The 18,542-nt window shown below is 33.4% G+C and overlaps 2 protein-coding genes across 2 annotated transcripts in view; both read left to right on the forward strand.

Annotated features, from left to right (window-relative positions):
• The first annotated feature begins 819 nt into the window (after positions 1-819).
• On the forward strand, positions 820-3,734 carry LOC142235827 (zinc finger BED domain-containing protein 5-like). Its single transcript, XM_075307084.1, has 2 exons — positions 820-2,267; positions 3,596-3,734. The coding sequence occupies exons 1-2, from the start codon at positions 820-822 to the stop codon at positions 3,732-3,734; spliced, it is 1,587 nt and encodes a 528-aa protein (XP_075163199.1).
• Positions 3,735-4,207: 473 nt separating this feature from the next.
• trh (PAS domain-containing protein trachealess) overlaps positions 4,208-18,542 on the forward strand; it is a 38,253-nt gene continuing 23,918 nt past the window's right edge. Inside the window, 1 exon segment of the mRNA XM_075305365.1 lies at positions 4,208-5,703. Coding sequence (XP_075161480.1) covers positions 5,459-5,703 — 245 coding nt within the window. The 5' untranslated portion in view covers positions 4,208-5,458.

Below are 18,542 nucleotides of genomic sequence, written 5' to 3' on the forward strand. Positions count from 1 at the left end.
CTAATTTTATCCAATTTCGACTATAAACTCCCTTTTGTCCCCAATTTACAAAATACACATTCTTTACTATGCGTTTTTCTTTCGAAATAATTGTCAATGCATTGTCTAAGTCCAAAACTGTCGGTCCATTTCATACGATTACAAATGAAACATGTGATCCACTTTTATTAAGGTAGGCCACTTCATTGATTTTCCATTATACTCAAAATTTATGTGCAGCAAAATAACTTAGATATTTTCCCACCATATGGATTTTAAGGCCTCATTCATTTGCATTCTAGAACAGCGCTTCCCAAATGGGGGGGCGCGCCCCCCTAGGGGGGCGCCACGAGGTTGCTGTGGGGGCGCAACGTCATTTCTAGTTGAGCAGGTTTTGTATCATTCAATTTGTTAAAACAACACAAACTTATGGGTTCGACGAAACATTAATAATATACTACAAAATAAAGTATAAAATGTTTCGAAATGTTAATTTATAACCAACGTGAAAAAGTAGAAGTTACATGCATTGCTTGTTGTAGGTTTTCCATTATTACTTGTTTACTACCTTTATTTGCAACGGTTTAGTACCTATCTACCTTTTACTTATCACTGTTTAAATTTGCCATCTCTATGCACACGATCATATGTTTTTTGGTTTTGTTGCGCGTATTAAATATTGTCGAATTAATGACTTAATTACATTCCAATATGACATCAAAGAACAAAATACGGCTTTACAATACAGAATATATTAAATTTGGTTTTTCTTGTGTTGCAAAAAACAATGAAAATTTGCCTCAATGTGTTATTTGTCACAAAATTTTGTCTAACGATGCAATGAGACCAATACGATTAAAAAGGCATTTGTCATCTTTGCATCCAGAATACGAAGACAAACCTCCTGCTTTCTTTGAAGCAAGGTTGTCGACATTAAGAAATATGAAGATAAATTCTACGTCTGTGTTTAATCTGGAGGCTGAAAAAGCATTAGAAGCATCTTTTGAAATTTCATGGATAATAGCCAGGAACAAAAAACCCCACACGATTGGTGAATTGGTTATAAAACCGAGCATAATAGCAGCTGCAAGTAAAATGCTGGACAACAATGCAGTGAGACAACTTTCAAAAATTCCACTTTCGAACAATACAGTAAAAAGACGTATTGATGAAATGGCTAGTGATGTCAAGTCCCAATTAATTCAACACATCAAGGACTCGCCATTAATTGCACTGCAGTGTGATGAAACAACAGATGTATCTTGCTCCTGTCAGTTGTTGTTTTACTGCAGATATATCAAAGAGGATTCTATATGTGAGGAGCTACTTTTCTCTAAACCTCTAACAACTACATCAAAGGGAGAAGATATTTTCAAAGCGCTTTCGGATTTCTTGGATGCCAATGATATACCTTGGGGAAAGATTGCCGGCATATGTACTGATGGTGCTCCTTCAATGACGGGATGCAAATCTGGATTTATTCATTACGCCAAGCAAAAAAACAATAACATCATATTCACTCATTGCGTTATCCACAGACAAGCCTTAGCCGCCAGAACATTGCCTGACGAATTAAGAAGTTCCCTAAATTGTGCCATAGAAGTTGTCAATTTTATTAAATGCAGTGCCCTACGAACGCGTCTTTTTGAAACTTTATGTCTGGATTTAAACGCTGACCACAAAAATTTATTGTTTCATACCCAGGTACGCTGGCTTTCAAAGGGAAATATGCTGGGAAGACTATATGAATTAAAAAATGAAGTAGAAATTTTCTTGTTAAGTACCAAAAATGAAAAACTTTATGATTGTTTCACAAACAAAAATACCATTATTTTCTTGGCTTACCTAGCCGATTTTTTTGAAATTTTAAATAACCTAAACTTAAAACTCCAAGGAGAAACTACAAATATTTTAACAGCACTTGACTCCATAAATTCATTTATGGAAAAAATAAAATTGTGGAAAAAACGAATTTTATCGCCTTTCCCTAAATATACATCTTTTCCTCGGTTAAACGATATATTAGATTCTGAGGATATTGAAAATAGAAATTTGGACGGAATTCTATTGCATTTGGATGCACTTTTGGGTGAATTCAATAGATATTTTCCAGATATGACCACTGATTGTTGGCAGAACAAACTGTTTCGTAATCCCTTTCTTCTGGACGTTATGGTACTACCTGAGGATATCCAGGAAGAAGCTATTGATTTGAAAAACGATTCAATCGCAAAAGATGATTTTGATATATTAACAACTGAAAATTTCTGGCTAAAATATCGGAACTTGTATCCACTTTTGTCTTCACACATGTTAAAAGTTTTGATACAATTTTCGTCAACCTATCTATGCGAAAAAAGTTTTTCAACACTTTTAAATATAAAGTCAAAATATCGGTCTTGCCTTAATGTTGAAAATGATTTGAGATGTGCTTTATCAGTACTGTCACCAAATGTTAAAAAACTAGTTAATGAACAGAAAAATTGCCAAATTTCCCACTAAGTGGTCACACTTTTATATACATTAAAATTGTTATTGTTAATTGAAAGTATTAATAGCGAATCAAAAATTCGCATTATATATGTTATTTTAGTAAACCTGATCTCAACATATCTAGTTCATGACTATTTATGTTCCTTTTTAGTCCTTGAATTACATTTTTATTACTAATTAATTGTAATAATATTATCCATCTTAAATAATTTTATATTTTTTACTTGAATTGAAATTAAAAGAACTTTTGTTTTTGTTATTTTTTTGTTTGAAATTGAAATTAAAACCCTTTTGTTTTTATACATATTTTTCTGTTTCTTTGGGTAAACATTTTTTTAAAGGAAACTTGTTTTTAGAAGAAACTGGGGGGGGGGGGGCACAGCAATATCCAAAAATATTTGGGGGGGCGTAAAGCAAATTGGGTTGGGAAGCACTGTTCTAGAAGCAACGAAAAGGCCATTACAAATCGCCACTGACTAAGTGTCTTCAATTGCAACACATTTGTCCGAACATACACACAACTCAAATACAGTCGTACATACTCTGTATGAGAAAGAACTCTTTCCGAGTAAAATGAGAGTATTACTACGTGTTTGAGTCTCATGCGTATATTTCTTTTCCTTAAAACAAAAACATAAAAAACAGGAGACAATAGCCTATATGGATGAGTTTTTACTTGTGTGTGTGTTGGTATTGGCTCAGCATGAGTGTGACTTTTTGAATGTTCACGTCTAAAGAGTAATGTGCGAGCGTGATACTGCTTAAAATGCTACTGGTGCGACAAGTACATGACCAAATGGTAAGTCAGGTGCACAACAACCAACCACCACTAACAAAGCAATGGTGAGTACATTTTGGCTCAGTGTGTGTAACGAAATCCTGGCAACAATAACAACAACACTATCAATGACTAGAATACAACCAGCCTAGAGTTTGTTGTTATATACAGTTCATGTGTGTGTGTGAGAGAGGTTACCGAGTTTTGTTATCACTGCACGTTCGTTGGTCGTTTACTCCTGCTTCTGGCTTTGTACATGAGATGCGAGAGTTTATTCGTTTATACATGTATGTGTGTAGCAATGGGATATTTTTTCTACTTATCGTTTGTTTTTTCTTTACTAAGAGTGGCTTGTACTGCTGTTGTTGTTGTTGCTTTTGTAACTGTTCGTGTTGTGCATGCCGAGTCAACAATGTCACCCCCAGAAGAAATACACAAATTTCATTTCTCTGCTACTATTGCTGCCTCTACTCTCTTGTGCTAGCAATAAGTGTGTGGTGTAGTAGTCTTTAGAAAGGGGAAGAAGTCTTTGTATTACACAAGGAGAGGAGTTGTAGCCATACACCAACTATGGTATATGAGTGCGTATGATGAATATTGTGGCACAGCTAGAGAGTCACGCTAGCTGTTAAAAGAAGGGTATTTACTTGTTGGTGTTGTTGTTTTTATGGCAAATCTTTTGGTTGGGAATTTTGTCATAGAATCATGGTCGTTGCTGATGTTTCTATCTGTGCGTTTGTGTGTGCGAAAGTATGTCTAAATGGGCTATTGCCTCTGTCGCCAACAATTTTGTGTGCGTTTGTTATTATGGTTCTGTTTTTTTTTTTGTTTTTTTCTTGCGTCTGTATGTGTGAGACATCTTCAATTCCACTTTGGTTTTTGTTTTGTTTGTGACGTGAACGTGGGCTTTTCGAATTATTCTGCACGTACTCGTTGCCAACAACGGACGTACGACGCTCGTATTACGAAGTCGATTGGCATTACTTGTTGGAACGAATAACCCCCCCCGATACAAAAGTACTAGTCTCACGCACACAGTCATAGCCAAACGTAAAGGAAGAAGATTCGTGCTGAATTTTTATACAGTTTTCGTATTAACCTAAACCAACAAGGCTGATACACTCTCCATGTTTCTTCATTCTTAACATAGTTGGTCGGAGTTTATTGCTCAGAGAGGGGGCATATTCCTAACCACCTATCGGTATCTACCTCCTTAGCCCACATACACACATAGTTACTTACTATTAACCAGTCGCCAAAGTAGCATAACATAATTACCCGCCCCCTCAACGTGAGTGCGCGTTTTGAAATCGTGAGTGCGTGTACATGTCTTCCTTCCTTCGTAAAATAATCAGTGAGTGAGTTTCATCATCATCACCAACCAGGCAGCCAGCCAGCCATCCATCGTCATCATCACTGTGAACCGTGCGATATTGGTTTTTTTGTGGACCAGTATAGTGTTGTAACATCAATCGGATGCTGGACTTTAGTTCAATAACGTCTATTACGTGCCAAATCCGTTAAATATTTTTGTGCAGCAACAAATGTTCCCAATGTAACACAACAAAAGCAGCATCGAAAAAACGTAACGCGTTTAACGTGATCAGCCGCAACAACCCAAACAATCAGGCAGCCAGTTAATACAAGAAAAGGCTAAAACAGTGAATTGGATTTTTCGGTGGCTACTTCCGTTTCGAGTGAACGGACAGACGGACGCGTGTGAACTTTATTTGTAATCTCTGATAAATTTTATGGGCCGAGGTTAATTCTAGAAACGTAACACACGTTCGATTGACGACACAGTGCAATTTGAATTTTGATAAGTTTAATAAAAATAACCTTCAAAAATATAGCCATATACCTTATCCTAAACAAGGAGAGGAAGAGCCGGCAATTCAACAACTACAAATAAATTCTTGGCTCAAAAAAAAAAGTGAATAACTCAAAGTGAAAGTGAACGACCTTAAATAGAAAATTCCAAAATAAATTTTTATTCCAAATATTTTCTACTTAGATATATGCCACAATAACAAAAAATTTAAGAAAAATGTTAAATTTTACTTGAAACACAACACAAATAGAGCAGTGTTTAATCACTCTCCTATTTTAACAAAAGAAAACGAAAACCACATAAACTTCCTGTCCCATACCCAACGTTTACTACCTCAAGATAATCCCTAAAAATCCTATATCTTTACGTTTTGGATCATGTTACCCTATCAAGCTGTTGCCATGGATTATGCTGGCTATCAACGTCAACAAACTCCCGGTCATCCCGGTAGCCATATGGCCCCCATGGGTTCATTGGGTATGCCGGCGGTGGGTGCTGGGCCCTTTACACATTCATGGCTTGTGCCAACACAAGATTTATGCGCTGTGCCTTATAATAAAATGCCAAATCAACACCATCATCATCATCAGGGTCAACATCAACCGCAACCATTGGAACCAGGGTTAGTAATCTAAATCACCAATAAAATTAAAATATTATTAAGAAAAGGGAATATAAATAACTTGATATTGATGAGTCCTTTTTACTTAAAGATGAGTACTATGTTCGGCTTTTTCACCAAAACACTAAATTAAAAGTACAAATATATTTATGAAGACCATTATATTTTGATCGAGTCTTGCCAAATAATGGATGGAAAAGAGCCAAGGAATTGATTGCAAATAATGATATATTTCTAAATTAGTTAATTAAAAAAAGTAACCGCGAAAACAAGCTGGTTTTCAGATTGAAAACTGAACATAGTACTCAGCTTAATCGACAAAAAAACAGTAATTTCTTTCATTAAAAGAATACAATTCGTATGTTGGAGGTCAAGTCATATTACAAAGAAAAAAAATGTTTATGACTTTTGTGGTATCGATAGAAAATTATTATTAAAGTATTTTTCTAACCTCATGTTAGAAAAATACTTTAATAATATTTTTCTCACTCAAAAAAGATTTTGAAAAAAATAATCTTCCCATAATTCGGAAAAAAATGTCACCAAAATTTTTTGTATCAAAAGATTTTGTTCTTCATTTAAAAAAAAAATATTTTATTCCTTCCATAGACAGAAAACCCATCACCAACATATTTTTGCATCAAAAGATTTTGTTCTTCATTTTAAAAAATATAGTAATTAATTCCGAGGCAAATACGCTGTTGCTTTATTATCGAAATATTTTCGGGGATCGCCTTGATTTGATTTAAGGTTTTATAAATTAAAAACTGGAATATTTATTTTAATTATTAAATTTCTTTGCGAAATATATTAGGTAAGCAATTCTCAGAACAGATGAAGCGTTTTATTCCATAATTCTACGAAACTTCGAAGTCCAAAAGGTTACTTCTAATTCAATTTTAACTCATTGTTTATATTATTGAACCAAATGCGTACCAGTTCGGTCTATCATCCTTTTTCCATCATTGTAAAAGTGTCTGGTGTCGCGGTGAAAACTGCGACAAGTTATTTTAACATGCTCGATAACATTAGTTTATGAGAATGTTCTATACTGCAGTAAATTGCCCTTCCAATACTCTTGCGCTGAGATTAAGTACCCAGCAAAAAAAATTTGGAAGTTCTTCCAAAGGCACAACTTTAAAAGCGCTTCCAGAAGATGTAGTCCCAATGATGTTCTTTATTTTAACTACCCAGGAAGTTCTTTTAATTCAATTTTTTATAACTTGGGTTTTTCATACTTTTAATGGGTAATTTTAACTTTTTTTGTTTCAAATTGGTTAAAAACAGAGTAAGAATTAATAAAATGGTACAAATCATTTAAATTTTGTCGAAAAAAATGCTAAATCCAGTCTGAAAAAATTGTGAATTTTTGAAAATATTTGAGGTCAAACGTTTCCGACAAGCGTTAGAATCCATTAAAAATTATAAAAAAAATATATAAAAATTATTTATTTGACAAAATATCGCAGAATTTTTTTTTTTGACATCCAAAACATTGAATTCGGATCACACCTAAAGAAGTGATGCAAATTCAGTGCAACGGCTGTTGAAATGGAGGACTTCCGTCCTATGACAAGCCCATGGTAAATTAATCGCTTCTGCGTCAATTTTGCACCACTTCAGGATCCAAAAAGAAAATTTTCATTGCTTTTTTTACGACGCTTTTTTTGCTGGGTACTTAACGGACAACAGGCGTTATTGTGTTTAGTGTATAATGAAGTTGGATCTGCCCAAATTTAGTGAAATACCAATCTTACACCTCGTGTCTTGGCACGCTCAAATTTGATTAAATTGAGCTACAACCTGCTGCCCCTTCTGCATTGTCATTATGGGAATTTTACCACTTTCTTCATGCTAGGATACCTTTGTGGACCCTTTTTGATTGTACCATTAAATGTTAAAATTTTTATGGTTTTGTGACATCTTTTTCTCGTGTTATGCCAATATAGATAGATTTTTTGATTTAGAAAGACATGTTTGTTCTACTTTTTCCAAATTCTCAATGGAAACGCCGGCCGAATCTGCCGCATTCTCCTGAATAGGCCCTATTTGATTTTTATGGTTTGCAAAATTAAAAGAAATCAATCACTGGGCAAAAAACAATCAAATACAAAGGACATCGCTTTACGGAGTACTTTATAACAGATATCGACCAAATTTATTTTTGAGCAGGCTAAACCTAAATCACCAAGTTTATTTTTTATACCCTTCACCACTACTGTGGTACAGGGTATAATAAGTTTGTGCATTTGTATGTACCGCCAAGAAAGAAAAGTCTGAGACCCATCGTTTAGTATACCGATCGTCTAAGAATTAAATTCTGAGTCGATTTAGCGATGTCCGTCTGTCTGTCTGTCCGTCTGTCTGTCTGTTGATGTATTTTTGTGTGCAAAGTACAGCTCGCAGTTTTAGTCCGATTGTCCTAAAATTTGGTATAGGGTCCTGTTTCGGCTCAAAGACGATCCCTATTGATTTTGGCGTGTATATCAACCGATCTTCCTTAAATTCCGTACATCCGAATATTTTATGTGTCTCGAAAAATTTGCAAAATATCATCCAAATCGGTTCAGATTTACATATAGCTCCCATATATAGCTTTCGCCCGATTTACACTCAAATGACCACAGAGGCCAATTTTTTGCTCCGATTTAGTTGAAATTTTGCACAGGGAGTAGAATTAGCATTGTAGCTATGCGCGACAAATTTGGTTGACATCGGTTCAGATTTAGATATAGCTCCCATATATATGTTTTTCTGATTTCGACAAAAATGGTCAAAATACCAACATTTTGCTTGTTAAATCGCCACTGCTTAGTCGAAAAGTTGTAAAAATTACTCTAATTTTCCTAAACTTCTAATACATATATATATATATATCGATAAACTTTTGCGAAGTTTCCTTAAAATTGCTTCAGATTTCAATGTTTCCCATATTTTTTTTTACTAACATTGTGTTCCACCATTAGCCGACTTAAATTTTGAGTCTATAGATTTTGTAGAAGTCAAATTCTGTCTAGATCGAGTGATATTTAAATGTATGTATTTGGGACAAACCTTTATATATTGGTCGCAACACATTTAACGGATGTGATATGGTATCAAAAATTTAGATCTACAAAGTGGTGCAGGGTATAATATAGTCGGCCCCGCCCGACTTTAGACTTTCCTCACTTGTTTAGTCCACAAAATGTTAATAATTTTCTGATAAACATTGCCTGTGCCCTCTAACTCCTTTGTAATTTACTACAACAATTATTTATGCTACACTTGTCACAACATCCATGTAAATACATGGCAAAAAATTCTAAATAAAACTTCAATTTGTTTCCCAAGATGTGTGAGACAATCCTTCAACGCAGTCTATGTTATTTGTAAAACATATTTAGGTTTAGTATTTGTCCCATTGTCATCATCGTCATCTTCATCTTTAGACAGGAATAATTAATCTTCTTTGTAGCAAAACATTCTGCACATCAACCACCATTCAACATTGCCAACATCGAACCTTCCAATGGGTGAACTGAGTTTCGAAGCAAATCAATCGTTAACAAATTGGCTGTCAATACTTTTGCTAATAGTGTAAAATTTTTGAGTTTTTGTTTTCTTCACCTTATTCAAATGGTGAATGGAATGGACAAATTGCCAACATCCGTCTGAAATGACAAATGCAAAAAAAAACGACATTTGTCAAATTAGAGTAGTTAAAAATAAAAACAAGATAATTTTTTTTAGGTTATAAAATTTCGACTAGACAACCATGAAATTTCAAAAATTTGCCAACTTTTCTTCATGGTATTGCATTAAAAAATTTTTCGCTTCTACTATGACATGTGTTCAATTCTAATTGTTTTATAATTAAATAATTTCATTTACTTGTATTGAGTTACAGTTTTGACTTTCATTACCTGTTTTGTGTTGCTTTTTGTCTTTGCGGAAATTTTCGTGTTTTTCCTAAAACCTCCCTTTTGGTTGCATTGTTGTTTTCACTTTCAATTGCTCTAATCTTCTTGGTTTGCATTTTTGTTTATACACAAATAATCAGATTACTGGAGAGGATTACATTCTCAAAACCAAAATCAATGAACCATTTAATACATACCGTTGATATTTAGGTGCGAATATTTCGCTTGAATGTAAACAGGAAATCAAGCGGAAAATCACCACAAAGCCGCTTAAATATTAAGAAATTTGTCTTAGAGACAAAATTGAGTTTTCGTTTTGGTTCTGCTTTAAATTAAATTCTCATGCTGCGATCAAAGAACTTCATAGAAATAATAAGAAAAGTTAAAAAGCAATTGTTAATATTACAGCCAGAAAAATACTATAGTGATTAGCTAATCTTTGCGGAATGATAAGTTCCAGGTCCTTTGGATAGACACTATGAATTAGTATCCAGTTTGGATCAAACCGTATGGAAATTTAATCCCATAGTGCCCCATTTTAACTTTCAACTGATTAAATAATTAAATTATAAATAGCAATTTTCAGACAGGGTGTACGGTAAAATCCATTCAATTCAAAACCAATTTAACTTTATCGGAACTCATTGAAATTATTATGCCTTCAATAAAATTTCGCCAATATTTCTCATATTTTCTTCCCTTTAATAATTTAATTTGTGTACGATAGTTAAATTAAATTAAAAAAGAGACAAAAAAAATTATACACAAATGAAGCATAAAGATTTGTTAAAGTCATATTTCCCACATCATAGTTCAGAATCTCCTAAAATTTGTAAATTTTACTAAAAATGCGTCAATCTTTAACTTTGTGTGGCGCTAAGGATATTTCTCCACTCACGAATTCCAATTTTCCTTTAAAATACGAAATGTTCTCCAACAAACAAAAATATTTTTAGTAAATTATATTTAAGCAATTTTCTTGAATTTGTTGGCAAATATTTAGTTGTTTTTTTCTTTTATAATAATTTTTATAATAAAATTTAATTAAAAAATTTAATTAAGTTACAATTTTCTAAAATTAATTTACATTGTCATCGCTGCTGCAGATAGTCAATGTAAAATGTATGGTTTTAGTCACCATATATTCCATAATACACTGATAGAAAAAGCTTCATAACATTAACGTTTTTTTTTTTTGATTAAAATTGGACCAACAAAACAATGCAACTTTTCGTTATTGTAATGATTTCTTTATCAAATAACTATTAATGAATGCTTATTGATCCAATGAAAAATGTTTGTTATGGAAATGAAAAAATTTCGTTGGCTCAATTTTAAAGAAAATTATTTTTCTGCATATTATTCACTTTTTGCATTTGATATTCATATTTCCCCTCATATTATTAAAATGTCTTACGGTACGGTCAAACTGAGCAAATATTTGACAGAAATCAAAAAAGGATTCCTCGCCACATTCAAACCAGAAACACTTTTAGTTCATATTGGATATTTAACGTCATGAGAGGAGTGTTTTCCAAAAACGGTATCCACACATAGAAAAAAATTTCCGTAGTTAAACTAACGCTAAATTTAACTTATTTTTATTGGAAAAAAATTTTTTGCTTGTAGTTGAATTTTATTATTATACCCTGCGCCACACCGTGGAACAGGGTATTATAAGTTAGTTCATATGTTTGCAACACCCAGAAGGAGACGAGATAGACACATGGTGTCTTTGGCAAAAATGCTCAGGGTGGGCTCTTGAGTCGATATAGCGATGTCCGTCTGTCGGTGAACACATTTTTGTAATCAAAGTCTAGGTCGCAGTTTTAGTCCAATCGACTTCAAATTTGGCACAAGTATGTGTTTTGGCTCAAAATAGATCCCTATTGATTTTGGAAGAAATCGGTTCAGATTTAGATATAGCTCCCATATATATATTTCGCCCGATATGGACTTATATGGCCCCAGAAGCCAGAGTTTTAACCTAATTTGCTTAAAATTTTGCACAAGAAGAACAATTAATACTATAGTCAAGTGTGCCAAATTTTATTGAAATCGGTTCAGATTTAGATATAGCTCCCATATATATCTTTCGCCCGATATGGACTAATACGGTCCCAGAAGCCAGACTTTTACCCCAATTTAGTTGAAATTTTGCACTGGGAGTACAATTAGTAGTGTAGTCAAGTGCGCCAAATTTTATTGAAATCGGTTCACATTTAGATATAGCTCCCATATATATCGTTCGCCCGATTTACACTCATATGACCACAGTGGCCAATCTTTTACTCCGATTTAATTGAAATTTTGCACAGGGAGTAGAATTAGCATTGTAGCTATACATGCCAAATTTGGCTGAAATCGGTTCAGATTTAGATATAAAGGGTGATACGGTCAAAATTTGGTCAATATAAACTTGACATATTTCTTTCAATTTTGCATTTAAAAAACCTGAACACCCCTCATTTTGAAGGCGTGTGTGTGTAGAATGTTGCTCCTATTTTGATTTTGGAATTCACTTTTCAGTTGTCAAAATGCCGTCCAAGCAAGAAGAGCAGCGTATCAAAATTTTGCTCGCGCATCACGAAAATCCGAGCTACTCTCACGCAAATCTGGCAAAATCGCTAAAAGTTGCCAAATCAACCGTTACAAATGTAATTAAAGTGTTTGGGGAACGTTTGTCGACAGCCAGGAAGTCTGGATAGGGGGGAAATCGAAAACCGGAAGCCGCTGAGACGACAAAGAGAGTTGCCGGTAGTTTCAAGCGGAACCCTAACCTCTCTCTCCGAGATGCCGCAAATAAGCTGGGTGTATCGTCTACAACCGTGCATCGAGCCAAAAAACGAGCCGGACTATCGACTTACAAGAAGGTAGCGACTCCAAATCGCGATGATAAACAACATATGACGGCCAAAGCGCGATCCCGGAGGCTGTACACGACGATGCTGACGAAGTTTTACTGCGTGGTAATGGACGACGAAACCTACGTCAAAGCCGACTACACGCAGCTTCCGGGACAGGGTTTTATACGGCAAAAGGAAGAGGAAAGGTAGCAGATATTTTCAAGCACATAAAACTGTCAAAGTTCGCAAAGAAATATCTGGTTTGGCAAGCCATCTGTACCTGTGGCTTGAAAAGCAGCATTTTCATAGCTTCCGGGACTGTCAACCAAGAAATTTACGTGAAAGAGTGTTTGAATAAACGTCTGCTGCCTTTCCTGAAGAAACACGGTTGTTCCGTAATGTTTTGGCCGGATTTGGCATCTTGCCATTACGGTAAAAAGGCCATGGAGTGGTACGTCGCCAACAACGTGCAGGTGGTTCCCAAGGACAAGAACCCTCCCAACACGCCAGAGCTCCGCCCAATTGAGAAATACTGGGCTATTGTCAAGCGGAACCTAAAGAAGACCAAAAAAAACTGCTAAGGACGAGCAGCAGTTCAAGGCAAACTGGCTTTCTGCGGCGAAGAAGGTGGACAAGGTGGCTGTACAAAATCTGATGGCAGGTGTCAAGCGTGAGGCCCGGCAATTCGGATTTGGAAAAGCGAAAGCCTAACTGAATATTTTTCCTGAATTTTATACTAATTGAACTTGAAAAAGAAATTTAATTTGATTTTTTAAATAAACGATTTCATCGATTTACACGCGTTTTCCCTTGACCAAATTTTGACCGTATCACCCTTTAACATTGTGTTCTACCCTAGTGCATATATTTTGAGTCTATAGATTTTGTAAAAGTCTATCAAATTCTGTCCAGATCGAGTGATATTTAAATGTACGTATTTGGGACAAACCTTTATATATAGCCCCCAACACATTTGACGGATGTGATATGGTATCGAAAATTTAGATCTACAAAGTGGTGCAGGGTATAATATAGTCGGCCCGCCCGACTTTAGACTTTCCTTACTTGTTTTTTCTTTGCGTTGTATAGCATTCACCTTAGTAAAATTACTTCTACGACATATAGGTAACGGATAAAAAAATATTGTAAACCGCATTTTCATGAAGTTCCGTTAGTGTTTCGTTAGCTAATGAAAATGTATACCTTCTACGGAGATATATGCTTTAATGTCTATATATTCCATATACCATTTAAGAACTTTGCAGATAATTTTTTTTTTTCAGTTAAAGTTAACCGGAGAGAAGATATTTACAATTTACTTTAATTTAACTGGCAATTAAAGGCTAACGGAGCTACATGAAAATGGCCGTAAGACTTATTATAAAATTTATCCCCCCTATTCTGGTTTCGCAAAACAGAAAACAAAAACAGATTTGTGGCAAGGATATACTTCAATGCCTCACATACTTCATAAATTAAAATTCAATTATGAAGTATGTGAGGCATTGAAGTATATCCTTTCCACAAATCTGTTTTGTTTTTTTCTTATAAATAATAACAACATCAATGGCAATTCTTTTCATGTTTCTACATATGATATACAAGTAAGCAATGCAATTTTGGTCTGTTTCATTGCATTAGAAGAAATCAATATGTTTGAAATTTCTCTTGAAAATCGAAGCCTGCTAGATTTCGCATGTATGACACCAACACTCAAAAGGAATTCCATTTTTAATTTTAAATGCTTATGAAAATCATTTAACGACTTTGCTTTATATCTTCTTCTTTTTAATGAACATAATAAGATGACTTCAACTTTTGGCCCGTGCCAAACTGGCTCCAAACTTGGCATTTTTTTGTTTGGGGTATATCATCATCACATAAACATTTCCAAAAAAAAAATATTTTGGGATATAAAAGATAATTATACACAAATATTTTTATGACTTAAACGAAACCCCCAAAAATGTTTAAAACAGTTGATGAACAACTGAAACACAAAAGGGAAGAAAAAATTACGAGTAGAAGATTAATTAGATTTACTTTAATGAAAAAAAAAAACAATATATTCTTAGGAAAAACGAAATATATATCTCAATAAGCCCAACGTTTAAAACTATAAAACTAATAATAAAAAAAAAAAAACAAACAAACAAAAACCTAAGCACGGGACAAAAAAACAACGATTGCTCTAAAACAAAGTGAACAATCAAAAGCTGGCCAAAAACGGGTCCATGAAAATACTTAAGAAGAAGGGATTCTGTGTAAACAACCTAGCATCGGCTTTCTTATAAAGTTATCAAGATACTGCAAATGATATGCATCTATGGTGATGTTACAACAACCATGGGAATAGGGCAGACTGACAAACTGAAACTTGGCTTAAAACGAAATGTATGCACTGACAAAAATTTAAACATTAAATGTATGCCCGATTGCTTTAAAATTCTTTTTTTCTTAGGAAATGAGCAAAAAATGGGTCTTTTACATGCCAAAAATGTGAAATGAAAGATTTTGCAACCTAAATTTTATGACATACAATTTAAACTATATTAAGGTCAAAATCTATCATGCTACTTAATGGAACTAATTAAATTTTTTATTGAATCGATTATGATTTAGTTGGCTTTAATAATAGATATTATAATTTCCGTTATTCCTATATTTTTTCTGAGTATACAATTTTTTTTATTGTATTCGGAAATCAAAACAAAAAAAATTCCCTGTGTCCATACTATTTATATAAAAATTATAAGACATACAGCAGCCATATATGTGGATACATTGTCACTATCATCATCCTAAGAAGTTCAAGACAAATTTCGTTTTAAATGAAATGAAAACCTTAAACAAAAAAAACGCCGGTAAATCCCAAACGATTTCGTTGTATTTATTTTTTTTTTACTTAAGATCAAAATAAAGAAATATAACAAACAAAGCTAAGAAGATCTACAAAAACCGTCAACAAAAGTAATCAAGTAGCAGTTTATCTCTTTGTGGCTGACTTTTTGCGCTATGATGAAATGAATTTAACCACATGCTAATGTTCAGCGTGTCGGTGTTTTTTTTCGTTTTCTTCTTCAGTCATGCTCCTTTTGACCGTTTATTATGATGGTCTATTTTCGTGGGTTTTTTTTTTGCTTAACCCTATTCAGTTTTTACTATCGTATGCTGTTGTGTGTTTTTTATCAATGGCGGTAAAATCTTGTTAACTTGTCTTACATTTAAAGCCTTGTAGTTTTTGATGTCAAACATTTTAAAACTTTTGTGTTTTCTCACATTACAATACAAGAGAAATCAGTTGTAAGCTATAAATACTTTTTTTCTATCATCTACTGTCCTAATTTTTAAAATAAAAATTCGATTGAGTTTTTATGATAACAGCAGCATTTTATTTAATATAAAAATTTAATGTTTTAATTGGCTTAATTGTCATCAATTGATAAGAAGAGGAAAGTAACATCATTATTTGGCATTTTAATTTCATTAAATATTTTGATTAATGTAACGTGGTTTAATTTAGCATTAAACGATGTACATTCAGAGAAAAACACTTATTGTTATTATCCAGCAAAAAAAGGGGCTTTCAACAAATTACTTTGGAAAGTAATTGTATGAAAAGTATGAAAAGCAAATGTTCATTATTTCCAATGAATATGAATAAGCATTAAACTAAGTTTTTTTTAAAAATAAACAATTTGATTTTAGTATTGAACAGATAATAGTTATATTTTTACCTTACACAGATTTTTTTATCAACATTACTCTTATCTCTGGTAAATATTAATTACCTTCCAATTTGTAGAAAAAAAACTGTTTTTCAATTTTGGTTTCAGATTACACCGAAGTACTATTGATTTCCAGGAAAACTGCGTTATGATGTTTTAAATGCAGCAAACTTTATTTCGTAGAATTTGACAAAAATTTTAAGACGTAAGATTTTTTTTTCCTGGTTGTATCTTAAAAGATACAGTGTCCATTAAGGGTTAAGGGAACAAATCAAACTTTAAAATGATTGTTTTTATTTTATCAAATTTAATCAAAATTTTTATTGAGAAAATGTGATGGATATTTTTTATGACACAATTTTAATATTGCACCAAGATATACAATTCTATGTACAGTGTCGCTGATTTGTATTGCAACCAACTTTATGTTGCTTTCGTTTCGTTCGCCAAACAGCTGACAGGCGTGTTCCAGTGACCATACTTTTGCTGTTTTCAAGCTTATAAAAGCATTTTGATCTATTACATTCAGATATAAAGTTCCCAGCAAAAAAAGCGTCGCCAAAAAAGTAATGAAAATGTTCTTTATGGATCCGGAAGTGGAGCAAAATTGACGCAGAAGCGATGAATTTAACATGGGCTTGTCATAGGATGGAAGTCCTTCATTTCAACAGCCGTTGCACTGAATTTGCATCACTTCTTTAGGTGTGATCCGAATTCAATGTTTTGGATGTAAATTAAAAAAGTCTGTGATATTTTGTCAAAAAATTATTTTTATAATTTTTTAAAATTTTTAATGGATTCTAACGCTTGTGGGAAACGTTTGACCTCAAATATTTTCAAAAATTGACAATTTTTTCAGATAGGATTTAGCATTTTTTTCGACAAAATTTAAATGATTTCTACCATTTTATGAATTCTTACCATGTTTTTAACCTATTTGAAACAAAAAAAGTTAAAATTACCCATTAAAAGTATGAAAAACCAAGATATAAAAAATGGAATTAAAAGAACTTCCTGGGAGTGCATCTTCTGGAAGTGCTTTTAAAGTTGCGCCTTTGGAAGAACTTCCAAATTTTTTTGCTGGGTTATTAGTGATGGAATTCAAGCGTGATAGCGTTTTTGCTTTATATTTGGCGGAAAAAACACAAGCGCCTATAAGAGCCGTTCAGCATTTAAATGTGAATAAATCTTTTGTTTCTCCTACCAAGGCCATTTTTGATCAAAATCTATGCCGCACACCCATAGAACGCATATGATTACCTCAAACATGTTTCAAGAACAAAATGTTATTTTTGGACGGGGTAACATGTGTGTCGCAACCATTTTATTTTCTCAGAAATTATGTATCTGATTCCGTCAACCATGTATATTTTTGGGACAAACATGTTTCATGTCCTCCATCTAAAACTAACATTTTGCTCTTAAAATAAGTTTGGGGTGATCATATTCCTCAACCAGGTGGTTCCTCGCTTCATTTCTAACGCAAAATGACCACCAAAATCTCCGGATCTCAAACAATTGGACTTCGCGCCTGGTGCATTTCGCAGCGTATTTTGCTCTAGAACAATAAAATGAAAAAAAGCGCTTTACTTTGTTGCATTACATACGTACACCGTGAGAAGGAGTATGATCACCTCCCAGAGCAAAATATTATTTTTGAACGGTGAACATGTAACATGTTTGTTGCAATCCTGTTGTTTTCCAAATAATGGTTAGAAAGCAATCTGAATCTGATTTCGACAACGATTTTATGTTTGGCAAGAAAACAAAATTTTTGCGATAGAAATTCCCTGTACTGACGTCATGTACAAGGATTCATGAAGATTCAAAGTGGTTGCTTTAAAGACTATCATAGACATCAATTTACCTTTTACCTTGTATCTCATCATATCCACATGCAAAGTTTCCCACATCTTAATTTCGAAAATCTTTACAATAAACCGTCTTTTTCCATAAAAAAGTCTCTCTTTTCAATATAAGTCTTTTATTAATTTGTTACACATATATGGTAATAACTCATTTTCCCCAATAAACAATAGCTTCAAATTCAAGATTTCTGTGGAGAATAATAGAAATCTTTCGTTAAAATTAATGTGAGAATATGTCATAGTCGTTTAAGGTATCTCACAAATTTAAAATGAACACTTGCTTTAACTGAATGACCTTTTGCTGACATGTCTTCGTCAAAATTAATTGCCAGCAATTAGTCTTTCTTACATTTCATTGTGTGTGGTGCAGACTTCGAAGACACAAAATAGATGGGTCCTCTTCAATCGATCAAGGTATTATGAGGAGATCTTCATTTCACTTAACTAAACTAAATGTGATGAAATGAAAATCCATATTAACATCATCGGCATTAT

This window comes from Haematobia irritans, chromosome 4 (genome assembly GCF_050003625.1).
Source record: "Haematobia irritans isolate KBUSLIRL chromosome 4, ASM5000362v1, whole genome shotgun sequence".
Lineage (NCBI taxonomy): Eukaryota > Metazoa > Arthropoda > Insecta > Diptera > Muscidae > Haematobia > Haematobia irritans.

What these genes read in the sequence shown, in the direction of transcription:
- LOC142235827 (XM_075307084.1), top strand. Translation starts at nt 820, where the DNA reads ATGAGACCAATACGATTAAAAAGGCATTTGTCATCTTTGCATCCAGAA. An exon ending in TGGCTAAAATATCGGAACTT is followed by an intron (nt 2,268 to 3,595) that starts GTATCCACTTTT and finishes TTCTTTACTAAG; the next exon opens with AGTGGCTTGTACTGCTGTTG.